The 24,989-nt window shown below is 42.4% G+C and overlaps 1 protein-coding gene across 3 annotated transcripts in view; it reads right to left on the reverse strand.

Annotated features, from left to right (window-relative positions):
- GPBP1 (GC-rich promoter binding protein 1) overlaps window positions 1–23,822 on the reverse strand; it is a 49,329-nt gene extending 25,507 nt beyond the window's left edge. The window contains exons 1-3 of one of the 3 annotated variants that reach the window (XM_070411717.1): window positions 23,668–23,820; window positions 21,980–22,918; window positions 2,884–3,003 (exon numbers count right to left, since the gene is read on the reverse strand). In XM_070411717.1, coding sequence (XP_070267818.1) covers window positions 2,884–2,946 — 63 coding nt within the window. In that variant the 5' untranslated portion in view covers window positions 2,947–3,003; window positions 21,980–22,918; window positions 23,668–23,820. Of the gene's footprint in view, window positions 1–2,883; window positions 3,004–21,979; window positions 22,919–23,667 lie in introns of all 3 variants that reach the window. The other 2 variants (XM_070411718.1, XM_070411719.1) reach the window with 2 other exon arrangements.
- Between the last annotated feature and the right edge of the window lie 1,167 nt (window positions 23,823–24,989).

The raw sequence follows: 24,989 nt of genomic DNA on the forward strand, positions 1-24,989 counted from the left end.
TACAGAATTAATCACTGTTTTTTAAATGTTACCATGACAGAATCAATAAAGCACTATTGCTATGCTCTAGCCATATAAATAACTACAGAATATTGAATACGAATATGAAAATGTATTGACTATAGCAGAATCTCATAACATGTTATTTTGTTTAAAAAGAAAAAAAATTCCCTATTCACTTTCCTACCACCCATCTACTCTTAATACCGCACCCCTGGCATTTTCTTTTTTCAAACAATTACTGCACTGAATCATTTATACGCCATAAGCATCTATAGACACAAGCGGCAGACCTTTTAAAATTAAATTCAAAATATTGTGGCGGTTAACTGGTAAAAGGATGCTTCAGCCTAAGGACCAATCACTTCATTGTATTTCCTAAGGTAAGATGAAGGGAAAGAAGTATCAATAACAAGGCTTATCTAAAAAGGAACCTAAATTTTTAGTTACCTACAACCATTTCAGTTTGGCATTCCTCTAATAATAAAAATGTTACTTTTCCCAAATTGCAGGTCAGAACCTATTAAAAGGTGATGAAATCTGTGCCAGTTTGCATTTTTTAATGGAAAAAGAACAAAAGACCCTAATAGCCCAGCCAGTGTGGCTCAGTGATTGAGCCTTGACCTATGAACCAAGAGGTCACCGGTTTGATTCCCAGTTGGGGAACATGCCTGGGTTGTGGGTTCTATCCCTAGTGGAGGAGGGCATGCTGGAGGCAATCCAATCAATGATGTTTCTCTCATCTGTTTCTTTCTCTCTTAAAAAATAAAAATAAAAACATGTATTTTTTAAAAAGACAACAGGAAATATTAGTGCAGCACAGGTGTATGCTTTTTAGTAATACCTACATGTATACAAAAACATTCTGTGAAATTTACTTCTGACTGGGTTCCAATAAACACTTCAAAAAGCAATGCCTATGCCAGATATTATCAATGCAGTTTAAAACCTCACCACATGATGGCGCTAAAATTCTACAAACCTCAGAAAACTACTGAAGTTCTGAAAATATTTTTACCCTTAAGTCCTTGTATCATTCCTTCAAACAAATATATGAAAGAATTCCATTAAGTTGAAACAGAGAACCCAGCAGTAATTATTATTTATTCCACTTATACAGCATAAGATTTAAAAGGGCTCTGTAGAAAACAGGTTAATTATAAATGTGAGTCCATAAATAGAGATTTTGAGATGAAAGTAAAAGACAGAAAGTAATAAGAATTCATATAAAAAGTTATTACTGGAAGGTGTGTGTTTGTGTTTATCAAAACTGCTTTGGGTAAAGTATAAGGAGATAGTTTCAAATACTGCTGGTTAAGAGTTCTAATTGATACCATTTTCTGGAGGCAATTTAGAATAAGTGAGTGAAAATTCAGAATAGGCGATCCCAATTCTCAAAGTCATCATCACTGTTTATGAGGGCCTACATCCAGATCAAGAGTCAGGTTCCAGAATGCAGGGTTTCACCAGACATAAAAGTCAGTCTCTGTCAACCACACATTAACATTTGAATGAAGAATTATTCTCAAACGTTTTCATGTTTTGCAACTAACTTTTCAGGTGCTGGTAATTTTCTTGATCTGCTTACAAATAAAAACAAGTCTTTACTCATTTCAGAGAACATGCACAACAGAGAAGAGGGAAGCAGAAAATTCCCATGTATCCCAGCTCTGACGTGAGCCTGGAAGGAAATGAGCCCACTAACGGGACAGATGAGAGCAGCTGAGGGGGAAATTAAGCAGCAATTCCAGAAACCGACACATCAGAGAGAAAGGAGTAAACAGAGTCTGAACTAAGAGGTGATCCCAGTGGCTTAATCAGTAGAAGTCTCCATTCCCAGCCAAGTTCAAATCCCACTTTACAGGACAGGAAATGGAACGTCTCATCAATTTACGGAATGCCAAAGATGAGTCCTATGGAAAGAGAACAGGAAAAGCATCCTGGCTCACACTCACTCATGACAAAAGGCAAGTCAATGAGCCTTCCAGTGAATCAAGCTGCATAAAAAAGGTATGATTACTAAGATCCAACTTCAAACATTAAAATTCTATTGCCTAGGAATTCTGTCACTCCAGTGCAGCTTTTTCAACATATCATAGCCAAATTTATTATGCTCTAACAAGTCCTCATAAGGGAACAACTTTCCAAATTATAAAATTGTTCCCATAAGAGCTGTTTTAAATACTGTTCATAAAACCTGGTAGAGCTTTATTAATAGGCAGCAGATGATCAAGACCCTCTCTTGATTTCTTCAAATTAAGGAAAGAAGTGGACGACAGCTATTAAGCCAAGTAGATTGCCTCTAACAATTCCAAAGTCCCTCGTACAAACTATGCTGTTTTGGTATTTTAGTAAAATGAACAATTCTTAGATTAGTGAGTCCTGATATTGTAACAATATTGCAAACTCCTCAACACTCCTGAAATTTTAGTAATGTGCCATTCAAAGTCTCACTGATTATATAAAAAAGAAGTCTTCCAGTTATATGGAAAGACTTCAAAAACCTTCACTTAAAAGGAAAACAACGAACATTATCTATCTCAAAGTAAATAAGGCAATTTATCAGAAAAATAATATAGAAAAAGGTAGGATGCAAAAGTAATATTCAATATACTAACAGATTTGAAATAGTGTATGAAACTTTTATTAGTACAAAAGACAACTTTGAAGTAAATGGTTTCATATGATGATGGTATACTGAAAACTGACTTTTTAAATAATAAAAACCAATAGATGAAATAAAAACTAACTTAAATGTTAATACAAAAAGTATTTCTCTGCAAAAATATTAGGCCTTCACGTTTTAACTACACTTGTGTAGAATGTGACCAGAGAGACAGACAGAAAGACAAAAAGAAGAGAGAAAGATGCAAGAAAGAGTACCTTTGTTGATGATGGTGGAGTGGGAAAATTAAGCCAGGCTGGAGCAAAGTCATGCTGCGCCATTTAGGTCCAGTCTCTCCGGCTCAATGAAACAAGGCTTCAACACCTCATGGCAAGTCCCTGTCACACAAAAATGGAAGGCATTAGACCTACAGCTCCTGGCCAAAATGACCTTCTTATTCTGTGTTCCTTTAAGTTACAATGATCTTATGCTTCAAGGTTCCACTTATTATGAGATTCCAGAAAAGGCAAGTGATAGAAGCTACACCAACAGGGTGGGTGGAGGGCCTTGGGGAGGGGAATGAGTGCATAGGGAAGGAGGGAATTTCTGAGGTAACAGGGTATTATCTAGGATTGTGGCGATGGTTATATAAATGTACATTTGTCAGAACTCATCAAATTGTACACTTAAACCTAGCTAATTTTATTGTAAAAAGTACATCTCAATAAAGCTTATTTTTTAAAAATAAAAATGGCCTTATCACAGACTAGACATTCAGTGTCTCCTGATATCACACAATAGGACGCACATAACACCATCTATGATTACTCTTGCCCCACCCCAGCAGGGAATAAGAAATCTAACCTAACTACCAATCTGCAGGAAATTCAACCAAGTTAATCTTCCGACATCTGACGGAAGTAATCCAACAAATCCAGATCACAGGATATTCTACAGGTCAAATGATCTTCAACAGATAAATGGTTTTGAATAGGCAGATCAATTAAATACAATGTGTGGACCTTATACATAGATCCTTACTCAAACCAACCAACCCTTAAAAAAAATAAAAATTATGAAATAAAACACTTGAACATGAACTGAATATTAAATAACATTTTAAAAATTATCACTCACGCCCTAACTGGTTTGGCTCAGTGGATAGAGCGTTGGCCTGCAGACTAGAAGGTCCCAGGTTCGATTCCGGTCAAGGGCATGTACCTTGGTTGCGGGCACATCCCCAATAGGAGGTGTGCAGGAGGCAGCTGATCGATGTTTCTTTCCCATCAATGTTTCTAACTCTCTATCCCTCTCTGTAAAAAATCAGTAAAATATATTTTAAAAAATAAAAATTACCACTCATTTTAGATGTCATAATGGTTAGTGGAATGATGGTATAAAAAAAGATATGTATAGATGTCTTTACAATTAAAAATTGATATAACTGGGATTGCTTTAAAATAAGCCAAGAATTAATGAATAGGTTTGTAGCTGAAATAAGGTTGTCCATGTTTATAAATGTTGGTACTAAGGAGTGGTATAAATCCTCTTCTCTACTTACATGCATAGTTGAAATTTTTCATAACTAAAAGGTTATTTTTATTATAATCATCACAGTAAATATCTTAAACATTTTAGCAACTTCTCCTCTGAATTCTAAATTAAAGTTTTTGGGAGCCTCTCTCAATTGCATCAATAAAACTTTCAAGTTGCCAGTACAATCTAAACACAGTAAATTCAGTTTTCTTAAATAAGGCAGAAGCCAAGTAGACAACTAGACTCTTTTCAATAAAGAAATCAGATTTTCTGAACATCAAGATGCCAAAGTTTAATAACAACAAATGTTTTATATTCACAAATAATCTCAACAATGAAAAATTTTAAAAATGAAATGATCAATACTACTGTTAATCTTCCTTTTTCAAGTCACCCGGCCAGTGTGGCTCAGTGGTTGAGCCTCGATCCATGAACCCCAAGAGGTCACAGGTTCGATTCCCAGTCAGGGCAAATGCCCAGGTTTCAGGCTTAATCGCCAGTGGGGGGTGTACAGGAGGCAGCCAATTGCTGTTTCTATCTCTCTATCCATCTGTCTCTAAAATCTGTCAAACTACAGTGGGAAGGCCGGGGAGGGTTGGGGGGCAGGAGGGGAGGGTAAGAGATCAACCGAAGGACTTGTATGCATGCATATAAGCATAACCAATGGACATAAGACACTGGGGGGTAGGGGAGGCCAGGGGATTGTCAAGGGCGGGGAAAAAAAGGAGACATATGTAATACTCTTTGTAATACTTTAAGCAATAAAACAATTTAAAAAAATAAAATAAAATCAATAAAAACATAGGAAAAAACAAGTCTTCTGTCAAATATTAAGTGCTATGCCCATCATTTTTTAAAGTTATATCAATTTCCTATCCTACTTCTTAAAAAATTCTCAGAGTATTACAGAAATATTCTACATCTACTATCCCAAACTGTGCTGGTCTATTAAAAGATAGGTTAAGCCCTAACCAGTTTGGCTCAGTGGATAGAGCATCAGCCTGCAGACTGAAGGGTCCCAGGTTTGATTCTGGTCAAGGACATGTACCTTGGTTGCAGGCACATCCCCAGTAGGGGGTATGCAGGAGGCAGCTGATGGATGTCTCTTTCTCATCCATGTTTCTAACTCTATCCCTCTCCCTCCCTCTCTGTAAAAAAAATCAATAAAATATATTTAGAAAAAAAAAAAAGATAGGTTAAAGAGTAGCCAAATACAAAAAAACAGACATAACTAGTTAACTCACTATAGTAATAAAAATGTTTAAATGCTAAATGCTCATGAGAGCCAGGGATAGGAAAACATTGATAAAATTAGAAAAACCTGACATAATTCCAAGAAAACACTTATGAAACAAATGTGAGATTTTTTTAAGAGCATACCTAGTCAAAATCTATATACAGAAAAGCCTAATATGCAAATTGTCCCCTCAGGAGTTCGATCACTTGCTATGACGTGCACTGACCACCAGGGGGCAGCGCGGAACGAAGGAAGGCCCCAGCCACCAGCCACCAGCCGATTGGCCCTGATCACCGGCCAGGCCTAGGTACCCTACCCGGGCCAGAACTTCGTGCACCGGGCTTCTAGTGAACTATATAAAAATTCAGACATTCTAATTCTACTACATCTTGTTACTTTTTAAAGTCTTCTGAAATAAAAATGAAATCTAAAGTGTTTTAGACTGCATGAAGGATTTTTATTATCTATTAGGGGCCCAGTGCATGAATTCATGCACCTTGAAAGGAACTGTGGACTGAGAGGCTGCAGTAGGCACAGGGGAGGGTCTCGGCCCACCCTCCATGCCCCTGCCTGGCCCCTCCCGCCGCAACCCCCGATCCCATCTGCTGATGGCGCAGAGCAATTGGGGCTGGCACCAGCAGCGGGTGCAAACAGGACTGGTGCCATCAGCGGGTGCGAGCGGCGGCTGCTGCCCTGATCGCCCCTCAGGAGCGGGGGTGGGGGTGGTGGATAAGCCGTCAGGGGCGATCAGGGCCACCACCAGCAGCAAGTGTGAGCACTGGGCGGGACTATAGTGCATGAGTACAAAGAATTTTCAGTAACCACCAGAGGCTCGCCCCAATGACAGCAACCAGCAACCAGTGCCCCGCCTTGGTCTGGCGCCCCCACTCACCTGCTCCACCATCCCACCATGGCCAACACCCGCCATGTTCCATACACGCCCCCGGCGGTCAGCGCACGTCATAGCGACCGGTTGCTAGGTTGTTCCACCATTTGGTCTATTTGCATATTAACCTTTTATTATATAGGATTTTGACATGAAGCTAAATACTAAACTGCTTTGTGATGGAATGTTACTTTTCCAACAACTTTTTGTTGTTGAAACTAATTTACTTTTATAACTTGTACCAAATGACAATTCACATGAAACTCCAGAGAACTTAAATTAACCAATAATTTAAAGCTTATCATTTTAAATAGGGTCTCATCCAAAATGATGGTTAAGCGAGAAACTGTGTACTGAACACTATCCCTGAGACATCAACATTACCTACACATTTCTGCAATGTCTTCAATGAACTGTAATTTAAATCTAGTTCTTAAAGAATAAAGTATGACTAGCTAATGGCAGAAGTTTATTCGTTCTCTGAAAAAAGCAAAGAGCAAATACTAGTTCATATGATAGATTTACAAAACCGTTGTTGAGATCAAGATGTACCATCCCAAAATATACCACTTTGACAAAAGAATAGTTTTGAGCTGAAGGCATCTGAGTTCCCAAAATCCCCTATCTAACTAAAGCAGAGCCTCCCAAAACAATTTATCAATCCCCTACACTGGAGCAACTCCAACCTTCTCTCTGGGAGACAAAAACAATCCGAAATCACCCAAACATTGCCACAAACTATCATTTCTCTAGTCAGGTTCTCCAGCCAGGTTCTGTCTTTATTCTCCTGTTACATCTGTATTTATACCAGATTATGTAGCTTAAGCATGACTGTTGGTAGTTAAAGTGATTAACTACCCACCTGGCACTTAGTTAAGGGGTTTTACTGATTTATTCCCTTCCTTAATCCTGTTAATCCCCAACTCCAGGGAAAAATCCCCACCTGGGGAAACAACCTTTCTCGGGGAGGTGGTCCTGTTTAAAATACATAGCGCTAAGAAGGGGAGCAAGCATATGCCATATACGCCGGGTCCCTTGAAACATAAGCTGTGCAGATGTTTCTTCCCTGCAGCAACTGTGTCAAGCAGCAAGGGTGGACTGGCTCCCGGCAGAGAGCATTATGCTAAGTGAAATAAGCCAGTCAATGAAAGAAAAATACCACATGATCCTACTCATTTATGGATAATAAAGACCATTATAAACTGATGAACAGAAATAGATACAGAGGCAAAGCAGCATTGAACAGACTGTCAAACTACAGCGGGAAGGCTGGGGAGTGTTGGGGGACCGGGGAGGGGGGGTAAGAGATCAACCCAAGGACTTGTATGCATACATATAAGCATAACCAATGGACACAAGACACTGGGGGGTAGGGGAGGCCTGGGAAATGTCAAGGGGGAAAAAAAAAAGGAGACCTTTGTAATACTTTAAGCAATAAAAAAAAAAGAAAAAGCTGCTGGGTGGGGGCAGCAGAGGAGCCCATGGTCTCTCCCATGGGACAGGCTCCACGTCTCTCCCTCCTTCTCCCCAGCTCTCCTCAGAGGCTCTGCTTGGCCGGCACAGCCCCTCCCACACAGCCTTTGGGGTGCCCCTACCCCAGAGGAGAAAGGGGGGAGGCTGCAGACAAGAAGTCGCAGGAGGAGGGGGCAGAGCAGGGCCACCAAGCTAGATGGAGGAGAGGGAGGGAGAGAGAGACCCCACAGGACTGGGGACAGAGATGGGCAGGAAAGGAGGGCCGGGGAAGCATCGCCCTTGGTTGAAGTAGAAATCCTGACCCCATTTTACAGACCCCAGTGGAGTGAGTACGTGGGGCAGAGTAGGGGGGGGGGGGGGCGAAAAGACAAAAGAGGGTGTGACGGGGGATTGGATGGATGGAGAGCTGCGACGTTTCATTCATAGCCTATTTATTTTTATTGATTTTAGAGAGGAAGGCAGGAGAGAGAGATAGAAACATCAACGATGAGAGAGACTCGATCTGCTCCCTTCTGCAAGCTCCCTATTGGGATCGAGCCTGCAACCCAGGAATGTGCCCTTGACCGGAATCGAACCCAGGACCCTTGAGTCCGTGGCTCTATCGACTGAGCCAAACCATCTAGGGCAGTGGTTCCCAACCTTCCTAATGCTGCAACCCTTTAATACAGTTCCTCATGTTGTGGTGACCCCCAACCATAAAATTATTTTCGTTGCTACTTCATAACTGTAATTTTGCTACTGTTGTGAATCATAAATATCTGATATGCAGGATGTATTTTCATTGTTACAAATTGAACATAATTAAAGCATAGTGATTAATCACAAAAACAATATGTAATTATATATGTTTTCTGATGGTCTTAGGCGACCCCTGTGAAAGGGTCACGACCCACAGGTTGAGAACCGCTGATCTAGGGCAACCCATGGCCTATTTAAAACCGCTGCAGTAGGCTGAGCAGGGGTCTTACCATGATGGTGTTACCTGATAATGAGGGTGTCTCCTTATGTTGGGGTAACAGGAACTGCAGTGAAGTAAAGACACATGGAGCCTGCAAAGGGTTACACACACACACACACACACACACACACACACACACACACACGCGATGCAATTTACTTCGTGTGGCAGCTGCAGAGGGCGAGCAGAGCCTTGGAAGGACATGAGGTCTCCAAGACCAGGGACTGGAGGGTAAGTGCGTGCCGAGCATTCCGCACTCGACCAACCGGTCGCTATAATGTGCACTGACCACCGGGGGGCAGATGCTCCGAACGGTAAGTTAGCTTGCTGCTGGGGTCCAGCCAATCGGGACTGGTGAGACGGGGCTGGACATGCCCTGGAGCCCTCCAGCAGTCTCTCCCCGGCCACCAGCCAGATCAGGCCTGGGCGAGATGGTCCTGATCAGCCCTGATCGCAGGCCAGGCAGAGGGACCCCACCTGTGCATGATTTCATGCACTGGGCCTCTAGTATAATTATATTAACCAATGTCACCCCAATAAATTCAATAAAAAGGTTAAAAAAAAAAAGACTGCAACCTGTCTCAGCTGTGAGGATTTGCATACTTTACACAAGATAATATGCTAATCCTGGTGTATTTAAACTTTTATTCTTTGCACTAATTTCTTTAAATTTTTTCATTAAAACATTATCCTTGCTAACAAAACAAAACAGCCCTGGCTGGTGTGGCTCTGAGCATTGTTCCATGCACCAAGAGCTCAACAGTTCAATTCCCAGGCAGAGTACATGCCAGGGTTGTGGGCTCAGTACCCAGTAGGGAACATGCAGGAGGCAAAAATCTGTTTCTCTCCCTCTCCCTTCCTCTCTCTAAAAATCAATAGAAATTTATTTTTTAAAAACAGCAACAACAACAAAAAAACACCACTAGGTGACCACAAGCTAAGAGTCAGAGGCTACCCAAGCCAAAGAATACAGACTCTGCCCTGGCCAGTTGGCTCAGTTTGTTGTAATGTTGTCCTGCGCACCAAAAGATAGCAGGTTTGATTCCTGGTCAGGGCACCCAAGAAAGGCAACTGATCAATGTTTCTCTCTCACATAAATGTTTCTCTCTTTCTAAAAATTAAAAAAAAAAAAAAAAAAAAAAACCTAAAAAGGATACAGGCTTTACAAAAATAATTGAGAAAAGTTACTGAATGAACAAACAACTACAACCCACAGCAGGCAACCGAGGATTGGGGGTAGAGGGAGAATATTCCATTCCCAGAGTTGACAAATTACAATATTAAAAATGTTCAATTTTCTACCAAAAAAAAAAAAAATCATGCAAAGAAATAAGAAAGCATGGCCAATTCACAAGCAAAAAGAATTGGCAGAAACTGTCCCTGATGAAACACAGCCCTCAACTGTCTGAAATACAAAGAGCTGAAGAAACCAGAACAGTGTCTCAACAAATAGAGCAGCAATAAGGACACAGAAATTATAGAAAAGAACCAAAGAAAAATTCTGGAGTCAAAGAAAACAATGACTGAAATGAAAATTTCACTGGACAGTTCCAATAGCAGATTTGCGGCAGAAGAACCAGAGAACTTGAAGAGAGGTAACTTAAAATTGTAAGTCTAAGGAGCAGGAAGAAAAGAAAAAACCCAACAGAGCTGAAAAGATCTGTGGGACAGCGTACACATAGAAGTTCCAAAAGGAAAAAAGAGGAGAAAAAGGCATAAAGAGTTATCTAAGGAAAGAATGGCTATAAACACTTATAAAGTTAGTTAAACACACAAATATATGTATCCAAGAAGCTAACCAAACCTCCAGAAAGATAAACACAAAAAGATCCACCTCTGGGTGCCATCCTGCGTCCCCACATGTGTGCACTTGTTGCTTGGCCCCTTTTCCTCTCCAACAAGATAACTGCCATGAGCCCAACTGCAAGCACAGGTGCACACTAGTAGGAAAGAAACTGCCCACAAAAAGAAGGTGGCCCACAGGACAGCTACAGCAGGTGATGAAAAACTTCAGTTCTCCCCACATAAGTTAGGGGTAAACAATATCTCTGGTATTGAACAGGTGAGTAATATTCACAGACCTAGGAACTGTGATCCATTTTAAGAACCCTGAAGTCCAGGCAACTCTGGCAACCAGCACTTTCACCACTACTGCCATGCTGAGACACAACAGCTGATGGCAATGCTGCCCAGCATATTAAACCAGCCTGGGACAGTCGGACTAGATTAAGGAGAACGACATGATCTTATAGATAGAAAATTATAAAGAATCCGTGGGGAAAAAAAAAAAGAAAAAACCTATTACAGCTAATAAATTCAGCCATGTTTCAGGATGACAGATAACTCAGAACTCAGGTGTACAAATGACAACCCAAAAGGAAAATTTAAACAATTCAATTCTACTTACAATAACGTGCAAAAGAATAAAATATCTAGGAATAAATTTAACCAAAAAGGTATAAAACTTGTTCACTAAAAACTACAAAACACTACTGAAGGAAAATTTAAAAGACCAAATAAATATAAAGACATCCCACATTCAAGGACTGGGAAACTTAATACTGTTAAGATATCAGTATTACCCAAAAAGTGATATACAGATTCAACATAATCTCTATTAAAATTCCAACAACCTTTTCTGGAGAAAGAGAAAAGTCATTCTCAAATTCATTTGAAACTGCAAGGGATCCCAAATATTTAAAAGTATATATATATTGAAAAAGTTAGAATTGTGGGACTCACAGTTCTCTATCAAAACTTACTACAAAGCTACCATGATCGAAGCAGTGTACTACTGACATAAGGACAGATATATAAATCAATGGAATAGAATTGAGAGTCCAGAAATAAACTTATACACATATGGCCAAATGAGTTTTCAAAATACTTAAGATGATTCAATGGGGGAAAGAACAGTCTTTTCAACAAATGGTACTGGGACTCCAAGTGACACCATATTCAGAAATAGATGCAATAATGGATCAAAGACAACTAGAAAAGCTAAAACTATAAAACCATCAGAAAAAAATAGAGGTAAAGCTTCATGACCTTGAATTTGGCAGTGGATTTTTAGACATGACACAGAAACGCAAGTTAACAATAGGAAAAAGAACTTTTATCAGACAAAATGGACTTTAAAACAAAGGCTATAAGGACCCTTCATAATGATAAATGGATCAATCCAACCAAAGGATATAAACCTTGTAAACATTTATGCCACCAACAAAGGAGCAACTAAGGATACGAAGCAAATACTGATGAACATAAAGGGAGAGATTAAAAATACAGTCATAAAAGATGATTTTAACACCACACTGACACCAATGGATAGATTTCCAGGCTGGAAATCAACAAGGAGTGCCTTTAAATGGCACACTGGAGTAGATGGACTTAATTGGTATTTTCAGAGCATTTCATCCCAAAGAAGCTGAATATACATTCTTTTCAAGTGTACATGGAACATTTTCTAGGATAGATTACATGCTAAGACAACAGCTAAAAGGACATACTGAATACATACATACATACATACACACACACAAACACACACACACCTTGCTAGGCAATTTGCTTAGGGCTTTATAAGTATTATCTCATTCAGTCCTCCCGGTATCCCAGGAAGTTATTATATTTTCTTCAAAACAAGAAAAAACAGGTTTATATATGTAGATATACAAATAAATAGATATACGTGTGTATGAATATATATATTATACATATATACACATACATATATATGGCACATAGAGTTCCTAAGGTCACAGTACTAATCAGTGGCAGCTGAAATTCTGAAGCACTATACACACCCACATACATACACTATAAATAACCCAGGATACATTAGGTAGAGACCTTTCTTATCTTATAAAATACTAGAGGCCCGTTACACAAAGAGATTCGTGCAATAGGCCTTCCTTCCCCTGGCTGCCGGCAACGGTTTTCCTCCGGCATCCAGGACCCAGGCCTTTGGTCCTGCCACAGTGGAGAAGCCAAGCCTCTTCAGTCTTCAGTCCACGCCTGTGTATGCAAATTAACCACCATCTTTGTTGGGTTAATTTGCATGGTCACTCTGATTGGCTGGTGGGTGTAGCAGAGTGACACCAATTTACATGTTTCTCTTTTATTAGTGTAGAAGACTAGCTTTAATATCAAGTACTGAAGCATTTCCCTAAGTTCTGAGTAAGATTTAGTCTTACAACTATCTCAAACTACACAAAGTACAAATCTCAATCTCTTCCTAGGCAGGTAAAAGACAAGTACTTTGAGCTACCGCTGCAGTCACAACTAACTCTCCACTAATCTAGCCAACTTTGTCCCCAAATAGACTGTTGTACTCATTAAATTCAGCCCTTGGAAGGATAATTTAAAGGAGTAAGGTGAAAACATTTTCACTCCCTTTCCTCTGTTTACAAGTTCCTATAAAAGGAACTCATATTAGTGGAGGAGAGACCAAAGAGTAATTCATGTGAAAAATCTGAAACTATCAGTTGAGTTATAGAAAAAAACTAAGGCAACTAAGCTTGCATTGCAATAGTCCTTAAGCCATCTTATCAGGTGAATCCCACTTTCCAAGTCGTTTTCAACATAGCTAGTAATCCATGAAACACCGATTTCATCATTCACCTGGCGGTACTGTAATACAGCCCCAAGTTTCGTCTTCTTCAGCTTCAGTAAAGAAGCCCTCATACATGCTCTACGATTCAGAATAAGGACTCGATTTACTCTATATTCACAGAACTTCAGAACAGACAAACTACATGAATTTAGGAATCTTAGTTTTGCCTTGTTTGCTACTAAAAGCCCAACACCAATGAAAGTGCAGCACAGCAGGCACTTAAACATCTGCTGAGGCAATGACCATCACTAACACAGACCAGCTCAAGAGATAAGAATCCTACATCCACTGCTGAGTCAATGTTTCACAGTAAATAAGTTGATACTTTGGACCCTACTTCCTCATTTCCAATATAGAAATACTGTCATTTGTTTTCCATTATGCTCAGGTACAAATTAGGTAATAGTAACATTTCAAGCCACTGGAAAGCAGATTGCTCTATGAATTCAAAATGGCATTCTTTTGCAATAGGTCTTTCTTCACATGCCCATAAAAAACAATTTCCCCTTTTAATCCAATTTCCTATAGCAGATTTTAGAAAACAAAAATATGTCAGTCATGTTTTAAAATAAAGAAGAAAAAATCAAACGCTATAATTTCTATCAACTGCTCAATAGAAATGACATAATACATACCAATGAAGAGTCCACAAATTTCCACACATATGGTCAACTGATTTTCAGTAGAGGTTATTTCAAAGTGATTCAATGGGAAACAATGTCTTTTAAACAAATGGAACTGGGACAAATGGACATCTACACTTTAAAAAAAAAAAAAGAACCTCTCAACCCTTTCCACATATCACATGCAAAGAAGACAATAGACCTGTAAATGTGAGCGAAACAATAAAATTTCTAAAAGAAAGCAGGAGAAAATCCTGTGATCTTGGGTTAGGCAAAGATTTCCTAGGACACAATAAAGCACAAACCTTGAAACAAAAATTAACCGATTTTACCTCAAAATTAAAAATGTCTACTCTTAAACACACTTAAGAAAATGAAGACAAACCACAGACTGGGAGAAATTATTCGCAAAAGATTTGTATGATACACATACCCAAGTAGAATATAAAGAGTTCTTTCCCAAAAAAAGAATTCTTTCAACTAAGTAAGACAAGTGAGTTTTTTTAAATGCGCAAAAGATGTTTAACACCTCACCAAAGCACATAAAAAGATAGATGCTCAACATCATTAGGGAAATACAAATTCAAACTACAATGCAAATTCAAACTATACACCCACTAGAATGGTTAAAATTAAATTCTGTATCATTGATCTAGAGTTGTGCTGTCCATTATGGCAACTAGTAGCCATATTTGTTATTTAAATTTAACCAAAATTAAATAAAACTTAAAATTCAGGTCCTTATCTGCACTAGCCACATTTCGAATGCTCGTTACTGGCTAGTTACCACAAGGAGCGGTGCAGACACAGAACACGTCCATTATCTGACAAAGCTGTACTGTACAGCACTGCTCTACGACTTACAACACTAGTAGTTAACTCTAACAGAAAACAGATAACACAATTCAAATTCTGGCTCCCTCACTTACTGAGGACCTTGAGTAAATTATTTAATCTCAGACTAAGTTTCTTAAAACCATTAAATAGCATTTATTTCACAAGGTAATTGGGAAAAACTGAGATACTATACAAACATTAGTTGTGCCAAAAGGAAAATACTTCTGAGATCAAACCCATTCGAAGGGTGTATTTGAAGAAAGTCACAACTATCATCATAAGGAAAATAAAATGTAGTTGCTAAGAATATTTTCTAAGTTCCTGAAACAGAATAGTATTGTACTTTCCTCCAATCACCACCTTAAAAACTGAAACTATGAACCATAATAGTTGGGAGTCTAGACTCTGGAAACAGAATGTATGCATCCAGAAATGTCACTTACTGGTCATATGGGAAGTAACTTAAAATCCCCCGACTTCATTTTCTCATCTGTAACGTGAGGACAATAGGACCTTCCCACACACGGTGTGTACGAGGCTTAACTTATGTCATGTACTTAAAAGACTTAGAACACTGCCTGGAACATGGTGAGCATTGATAAATATCAGTTATCGAGATCTGCTCATTATCATAGGTCTTGATATTCAGAACACAAAAAACTCCTACAACTCAACACAAAAACAATCTGATTTAAAAAATGGCCAAAGGACCTGAGTAAACTTTTCTCCAAAGAAGGTATATAAATTGCCTAAGCACATGAAAAGGCATTACTAATCATTAGGGAAATGCTAATCAAAACCACAATGCCCTAGCTCAGCGGTTCTCAACCTGTAGGTCGCGACCCCTTTGGGGGTCAAACGACCCTTTCACAGGGGTCGCCTAAATACATTCTGCATATCAGATATTTACATTACGATTCAAAACAGTAGCAAAATTACAGTTATGAAGTAGCAACGAAAATAATTTTATGGCTGGGGGTCACCACAACATGAGGAACTGTATTAAAGGGTCGCGGCATTAGGAAGGTTGAGAACCACTGCAGCTGGTTTGGCTCAGTGGATAGAGGGGTCGGGGCCTGCGATTCCAGTTAAGGGCACATGCACGGTCCCAGCTCAATCCCCAGTAGGGGACGTGCAGGAGGCAGCCGACAGTGATTCCCTCTCATCATTGATGTTTCCATCTCTCCCTCCCTCTCCCTTCGTCTCTGAAATCAATAAAAAAATACATTTTTAAAAACCACAATGAAAAAAACGAGATACCACTTCAAACCCATTAGGATGGTTATTATCAAAAACACAGAGCCCCGGGGTCAGTAGCTCAATTGATCCAGATAAGCCAAGGTTGCAGGTTTGGTCCCAGATCAGGACACATATAAGAATCAACCAATGAATGCAAAAAATAACTGAACAACAAATTGGTATTTCCCTCTCTCCCCCTTTTCCCTCTTTCTCTCTCTCTAAAAATCAATCAATAAATTAAAAAATATTTTAAAAATACACACACACACAAATAACAGCAAGTATTGGAATGAATGTAAAGAAATTGGAACCCTTGTAGACAGCTGATAAAAGTAAAAAATGGTGCAGCCCCTATGAAAAACAAAGTTCCTGAAAGAATTACATAGAATTACCATATGATCCAGCAAATTTACTTCTGGGTTTATAACCAAAAGAATTAAAAGCAGGGATTCAAACCGATATATGAACACCAATGTTCACAGCAGCACTGTAAGCAGCCCAGTGTCCATCAACAGATAAAAAGATAAACAAAATGTGGTATATACATACATTAAATTATCCTGTCTTAAAAAGAAAATTCAGATTCTGATACCTGCTACCACTTGCATGAACCTCGAGGACATTATCTGAGTGAAACAAGCCAATCACTAAAGAACAAATAGTGCACAATGAGGTACCTAGTAATCAAATTCATAGAAATACAAAGTAGAACAGTAATTGCCAGGGGCTGGGGAGAGAGAAAAAATTGGGAGTTAATGCTTCATTGGGTGCAGTTCTGGAGATGGATGGTGGTAATGGCTGTACAACATTGTAATGTGCTAGATGCCACTGAACTGCATGCTCAAAAGTACCTAAAATGGCCAACTTTAAGTTTATGACCCTCATACACTGTTTGGGAGATTCGTGTGAAGGGGTGGGAAATTCCCTCCATCTCATACATTGGTTAGAAAGGTAGAAGGATTATACCTTCTAAATTCATTTAAATTTAGAACACACTTTCTTCTCTAAACTTATAATAGTTCAACTTCCTATTTGTGGGGTGAAAATTTTGGCTAGTTATATTGACAATTATGAGGTGTGAAGGATTACCTCCTACTGTGATTTTTAATATGTCACAAATAATTCTGATAGAAGATGGTGTCTGCAGCCTAGATTTAATGATTTGTTTCTAATGAAAAGAATGTGACTTCTAAGAATAGGTAGGTCATAAAAGGCACCACACCTCACCTATCCCTTTTCTCAAGTCACTTGCTCTGGGAGACAGAGCTGTCATGCTGTAAAGAAACTCAAGCAGCTGGCCAGGCCCACATGGTTCAGTGGTTGAGCATCGACCTATGAACCAGGAGGCCACGATTCGAATCCAGGTCAGAGCACATGCCCAGTTGAGGGCTGGATCCCCAGTGTGAGGCGTGCAGGAGGCAGCCCATCCATGATTCTCTCTCATCATTGATGTTCCTATCTCTCTCTCTATCCCCCTCTCCCTCCCTCTCTGAAGTCAATAAAAATATGTTTTTAAAGAAAGAAAGAAACTCAAGCAGCTGGATGGTGACATACACAAAGGCAAAAAGAAATGAGTCCTTCAGACAACAGCCAGCATCAACCTGCCAGCCAATGAGACCACCACTTGGAAGGAGATCCTCCAGCCCGTCAAGCCTTTCACTGGCTGCAGCCCTGGTCAATTCATAAGATTTTATGAAAGACCCGGAGGGAACCCAAACCACTCAGCTAAACTGCCCCCAAATTTCTTACCCACAGAAACAATGTTGAAAAAGTATTACTTTAAAAACTCACTCATTAAAAGGATATATATTTATGTCCACTGAAAAGCAAACTAATTTCTTTAGCTAGTATGCATGTGTAAAGGTAAGTTCCTGACGATTTTTCATTTTTAGAATTTTTATTTTTTTTATTTTTTTTTTTAATATATTTTATTGATTTTTTACAGAGAGGAAGGGAGAGAGAGAGATAGTTAGAAACATCGATGGGAGAGAAACATCGATCAGCTGCCTCCTGCACATCTCCCACTGGGGATGTGCCCGCAACCCAGGTACATGCCCTTGACCGGAATCAAACCTGGGACCCTTCAGTCCGCAGGCTGACGCTCTATCCACTGAGCCAAACCGGTTTTGGCAATTTTTAGAATTTTTAAAAATCTATTTGCAAGTTCTGTCTTTCAAAGGAAACAACCTATTTAACTAGGAGGTTAAAACTCTTGTTCTTGCTAAAAAGATGCGGAAACTAGCAATTACTCGAAGGGATACAGAGCAAAAGCCTGTAACTGATGGGTGGGGCAACTGACAAAAAGGAAAAAAAGCAGATAAAAGTTAAAAAAAAAAAAAAAGAGAGAGAGACCCAACCATTAAAGGTTTATCAGTAATTCTAACTTTGGTTTCTCGTGAGGGTTCTATTGAAAATTATGGACCTGATCCCCAGGAAAATACGTAAACACCCCTAAAATTACCCATTTCAGAGCATTCTCTAACTATACTGTCTCCCACACCCACCCATGCAGCCAAAAAGAATTCATGTTGGAAATTCCTGACACACAAAACACTGGGAGGGAAAGAGAGGCAGGGACCGCATCTCTTTCCAACCTACTTTCCCTAAGCATGTCAACTACACAACCTAAGGGCTGCTGAAGTGACAAAACGAAAGGCTGTACTTCAGATTCTCTGGCCACAGGAGAGAGGAGGGGGAAAAGAGAATGGAACTAAAGGCAAAAAGGTGAGTTAACAGGTGATTTCCTTGGCCAAGGACCAAGCTAGAATAATAAATGAAACGAAAATGTGGAGGCAGGCCTGAATAAGTATTGCAGGTCATGCAATTAAAAGCAACAAGAGCCCTAGCCGTTTTGTCTCAGTGGATAGGTTGGCCTGCACACCAAAAGGTCCCGGGTTCGATTCCAGTCAAGGGCACATGCCTGGGTTGTAGGTTCAATCCCCAGTAGGGGGCGTGCCAGAAGCAGCTGATCAGTGATTCTCATCATTCATGTTTCTATTTCTCTCCCTCTCCCTTCCTGTCTACAATCAATAAAAATATTTTAAAAAATAAATAAATAAATGCGCCCTAACCGGTTTGGCTCAGTGGATAGAGCACCGGCCTGCACACTGAAGGGTCCCAGGTTCGATTCCGGTCAAGGGCATGTACCTTGGTTGCCGGCACATCCCCAGTAGGGGGTGTGCAGGAGGCAGCTGATCGATGTTTCTCTCTCATCGATGTTTCTAACTCTCCATCCCTCTCTCCCTTCCTCTCTGTAAAAAAATCAATAAAAATATATTTAAATAAATAAATGTAACAAGAGAAAAAGTCATTTCAGAGACTGTAATACTGATTTAACATGTAAAATGTATTAAACAAAATATTAAAATATAAAAACTTTACATCTATATTACAGTCCATGATTAACAAAAAAAGCTTCAAATGCATTACTTCCATCTGTTTTATTAAGAACTAAGGCCAAAAGAGGTTACGTGAATATACAAGGTCACATGCACCCTTTTCTAGATATTCCAAATCCTAAACCAAAAACCTTTCTAACTCCCAGACATTCCTCACTTTCTGCATCACTGCCCTTACCTGGATCTAAACTGTCACCTAAACATTCTCATCAAAAATTAAACAGAAAAGGTGGTTGCATCAAATACAATTAGATAATTTGGCCTGAGTTTAGGTTCTATCCTCACTTGCTAATTTTACTTTCAGACTAGAGATTTCCATCCTTATTCCCTTCTCCTATCTATAACTCCCCTAAATTTTATTTTCTTCTTTCTGTTCACTCCTGTTCTTTCCTTATTGTTTCCCATTAGTCTTATTTTCCTACTAATCCTCCCTTTCTCAATTCTAAAGTGTCAACAGCTATAAACACAAAAATCCATGTAGTAATCTCAATTCAAAGCCAGAGAAAAAGTAAAACAGTTAACATGCATTTAGCTCCAAACCTGGGCAAAGAGGCAAGGGTGCATGAGATCTCAATATAACCTGACCCCACATGTTAATACTTTGCTAACCCAAGTTATCACTCATAGCTACTAACAACAGCGAAACCAACAAAAGTTTCTCTTCTATCTTTTAGCTTGTCTCCAAATAGCAATCAAAACTAACTACAAAGAAGCAGCATATGAAAAGAAAAACAAAAATATCAGGATAATGCACAAATAAAATTGAGTTAATAAAGTAAAACCCACAAAGCAGAGTTAAGTATGGTACAATGATTACTAGTACAAGCATGGGGCTTGGAGAGTTGGTCAAGATGCCAATCTATCCTTGGCCCTAACCAAGTTAACTTTGCCCGTCTCAGTCTCCCTAAATCTTAGTTTTCTCACCTATGCCACTGTAATAGTACTTTTCTCAGAGGATTATGCCAATTAAGATATACCATGTAAAGTACAAGGCAAACACATGACACAATCACCATCTACAAATGTTGGCCATTGTGATTGTTATTTTTAGACCTATAGTTTAGGCACAAGAGAAAAAAAAAGGAAAAAATGGGATAGGAGAAAAAGAGGTACTTATGGGGGGGATAAGCAGCAGCCCAGTCACTGTTCCAATAGCTACCAATACTATAGATTTCAATGCCCAGAAAATATTTATCAAAACAATCAAGTAAGGCCCAGCTGAGGTGGACCTGTGAACCAGGAGGTCACAGTTCCATTCCTGGTCTGGGCACAAGGGGGCATGCAGGAGGAGCTAATCAATGAGTCTCATTGATGTTTCTCTCTCTCTCTCCCTCTCCCTCTCTGAAATCAGTAAAAATATATTGAATTAAAAACAAACAAACAAAAAACCACCATTCAGTCCCATAAGATAAATATTAAAAAATAATTCATGCCCTAGCTGGGTAGCTCAGTTGGAAAGAGCTCCATCCTGATACACCAAGGTTTCATGTTCAAACAGGATGGGAGCACATACAAGAACCAAGTAATGAATGCATAAGTAAAACAACAAATTCAATGTTTATCTCTATCTCTCTCCCCACCCCTTCCTCTCTCTCTAAAAATCAATTTTTTAAAATAAAAGGTAATTCACTCACCAAAAAAATTCTATTATGGCAATTAATATTCACTTTTTAAAATACATTTTATTGATTTCAGAGAAGGAGGGAGAGAGAGATAGAAACATCAACGATGAGAATCATTGATCGGCTGCCTCCTGCACGTCCCCTACTGGGGATGGAGCCTGCAACCCGGGCATATGCCCTTGACCAGAATCGAACCCTGGACCTTTCAGTCCACAGGCCGACTGCTCTGTCCACTGAGCCAAACCAGCTCGAGCGGAGCTGAGATCTTAAGGAATAATTTGAAATAAAACCACTTCAACAAGTTTAAAAAACTTAATTTCTGCCCTGACCGGTTTGGCTCAGTGGATAGAGTGTCGGCCTGCAGACTGAAGGGGTCCCAGGTTCGATTCCGGTCAAGGGCATGTACCTTGGTTGCGGGCACATCCCTAGTGGTGGGTGTGCCAGGAGGCAGCTGATCGATGTTTCTCTCTCATTGATGTTTCTAACTCTCTACCCTTCTCCCTTCCTCTCTGTAAAAAATCAATAAAATACATTTAAAAAAATAAAAAACTTAATTTCTATGATAGATTCAAATGTTAAAATTTATGCCTTAAAACAAGCTACTTCTGAAATAGCATATTAAAAACCAAGCCCTATAAGATTTTAAACATGAATATCTTCTTGGGGTTTTTTCTACCAATCTAGGAATCCATAAAGCCTAAGGTGAATAATAGCCATATGTACCTTCTTTCTTTAGGAGCACAAAAAATTAAAATTTGGACTGTTTGATCTGAAATAGTCTTAAACCTTAACTCCTTCCGCATTTAAAATTAATAGTTGTTTTCAGATTGTCCAGAGCAATATTATTGGGAGACACTGAAAGGTTCCAAGAATAACAAAGGCTACACTGACCCTTACTACATTTTACAAATGTCCATTTGACATGCTCACCATATACAGACAGTACTTACAAATTCCAACAGGACCGCACAAGAAGGTGTTGGGCTTTTCTCTGTGATCTTTGTGTTTTCCAGTTTGTTTTTTTATTTTGTATCCTCTGAAATAAAATCCAAGTTCTTTGAAGATACTTAACCTATGACTATTTGACATAGAGTTACTTCAAGTCAGCTACCCATACTTCAGGTTTAAAGTTTTCATATGGCTACCTCCAGATAAGCCAAGTTCCTGGGGTTTAAGGGGATCAAGTCTTCTTTATTATTCCATGTACTTGTCAGTGTTGTACTTATCCACTCGAGATGAAATATCCAATTTATGACCCAAAAAGCAAAAACAAAAAGAAAGCTTCACATCGGAAGAGCATTCCTGAGCAGCACTCGGACACAGCTATCTCAGCACAACCGCGCTGCTGGGAAGCGGCACCATCTTAGGTTTCCACGTAAATAAAAGAGAAAAGGAAAAAAGCGGGTCTCCTTCAGTGTCTTCATTTAGAGAAGCCGCCCCATTGTGACACGCACGGGGCTGAGGTCAGAAATTCCCACAAGTTTTAAGGAGAATAAGCTGCCAGGGACCTTCGGCACGGTTTCAACAGGAATCGGAAACTTCCGAAACTACCCGAGGCACGAACCGAGCATCGCTTACAGTTTCGGCTGACACCGCCACAGGGGCGGGGACGGCCACAAAACACACACACACACAGAAGAAAACAAGCCGGCGGCGGAAGCCCCGGGACCGGTTATATAATCCGCGGGAGCCACACCGGGGGGACCGCCGGGCGCCCGTCCGTCTCAGCAGCGCGCGGAGCGGTTCGCTTCAGAGACGATCCTCGCCCATTCAGCCAACTTCTGGGGCAGAATGACCCGAAAGCAGCGCCGTAATTCCAAAATGGCCACTGGGAATCCCGGGCCCCACACCCTAGCGGAGGATCTTCACACCTGGGCGACGGCGATCACCTGGAAAAGTTGTGTGAAAAAACAAACAAACTTGCATTACCCGGAGGTGTGCGGTGGACAGCGGGGCCCGGGAGCGGGGCGGCCCCGGGGCCGAGGAGCTGAGCGGCGGCCAGGGGGGCAGAGGGCTCCCCAATGGGGGCGGGGGGCGGGGAGGGCGGAAGGGGCGTCGGTGCCCCGGAAAGGGGCGCGGTGCCGCGGTTATGTAAGGAGCCCACACTCCCCGGCACCCGCTCCCCCGAGCGGCACCCCGCACAGAGGACCCGTCCGCGGGGCCCGGCCCGGCCACCGGGAGGACAGGTGCGCGGCCGCCGCCGTCCTGCCACCCGGCAGCCCACGCCGCGCAGCTGCGGGGCCGAGGGCCGAGGGCCGAGAGCCGAGAGGGGCCCGGGGCAACCCCCCCTCGCCCCCCGACCCGGCCTTCGCGGGCAGATGCGCTCCGGCTCCCGGGACGCAGGAAACCGCTCCTTCCGGCGCGCCCGCCACGCAGGGCCGCTCGGACCCGGGCGGGAGCCGAGAGCGGCCGAAACCGCGGCCGAGGCCCCGACCCGCCCCAGCGCCCGGCCCGGCACCGCCGGCCCGCCGCCCGCCCCACGCAGCCGCTCACGGCCCCGCGCCGGCCCGCTCCCGACGCCCCGCTCCCGCACCCCGTCCGCGGGCACCTCGCACCGCGCGTCGCCAACGCCGCCCCGACCCCGGCCCGACGCCCACACGCCACCCGCCGACGCCGGCGCGGCCCCGACCCCCGTTACCTTCGGCCCCCGCAGGTGCCCGGGCTGGGGTGCGGGCGCTGGGTCCGGGACGAGGCTCTCGGTACTTTGAATAATCCCCTTTTGCCGCTTTTCCCTCCCCCACAACCAGTCTCCGTCCCAAAATGGCGCCGACCCGGTCCGCAATATTCTGGGACAAGTCTCGCGAGATGAGGGACGGCGGCGAGGCAGGGACGGAACTGGAGGGCCGAGGGGAAGGGAGGGGAGGCGGGGCGCGGACCAGCAGGAGCGAGGCCGGGTGTGGAGACGGCGCCGCGAGCGCAGGAGCCGACGGGGCGGGGCCGCACGGGGAGCGCCTCCACCTCAGAACCTTCCGGCCCACGCAGCCGCACACGCGCCGCGGAGACGCCCCGCCCTCTACGCCGGCGGCCGCGGGAGGGGCGGGGCGCGGCTACGTCAGGGGCGGGGCTACGTCAGGGGCGGGGCTGCGTCGGGGCGGGGCCGCGAGGAGGCCCCGGGGGTGGGGCCCGCGCGGTGACGTCAGCAGCAGCTGGAGCAGGGATTACCCCCTGCTGCTGACGTGCGCGCCGGGAACAATCGGGAAGGTTCGGCGGAAGGGGGATTCCCCGCCTTCGCCCCCCCCCCTGCCCCCTCCCCCCCGAGCCTCTCCGCGGGCCCTCGCCCCGCCTGGGGCCGCCCAGGGCCTACACGGTGGGGCCCCGTGGATCAGGCCGGAACGCCGCGCCCCGAGGCGGCCGCGCAGCCCAAAGCCGGGGCAGCCGCGCGCGCCTCGCGCTGGGTCGGGCGCTGGGCCGGGCGGACGCGGGTCACGTACTCGCGATGCGCGGTTCCACGCGGGGAAGCTCCGGCGGTGCTGGCCCGGTGGCCCGGCGCTGGTGCACACGCCCTTGGCCGGGAGCCGGTGCTGCCGCCGCCAGACGCTCCTGGGAGCCGGCGCAGGCTCTCCGAGGGTCGGCAGGGCCCCGTGGCGATGGCCGTGGTGCCGGGCTGAGCCTGCAGCTTCCGTCCCGCGCCCCCCACGCGGCTTTAAATGAATGTCCTGGTCTGGTGGTCACTTGGCCTCGGGGAAAAGCCTTTAGACGCTGAGAATCAGTGGTTCTCAACCTTCCTAGCCGCGACCCTTTAATGCAGTTCCTCATGGTGTGGTGACCCCCAACCATAAAATTATTTTCGTTGCTACTTCATAACTGTAATGTTGCTACTGTTATGAGTCGTAATGTAAATATCTGATACGCAGGATGTATTTTCATTGTTACAAATTGAACATAATTAAAGCATAGTGATGAATCACAAAAACAATATGTAATTATATATGTCTTTTCTGATGGTCTTAGGTGACCCCC

This window comes from Myotis yumanensis, unplaced genomic scaffold (genome assembly GCF_028538775.1).
Source record: "Myotis yumanensis isolate MYYU_CA2020_CCGP unplaced genomic scaffold, mMyoYum1.0.hap1 SCAF_4, whole genome shotgun sequence".
Classification (NCBI taxonomy): Eukaryota; Metazoa; Chordata; class Mammalia; order Chiroptera; family Vespertilionidae; genus Myotis; species Myotis yumanensis.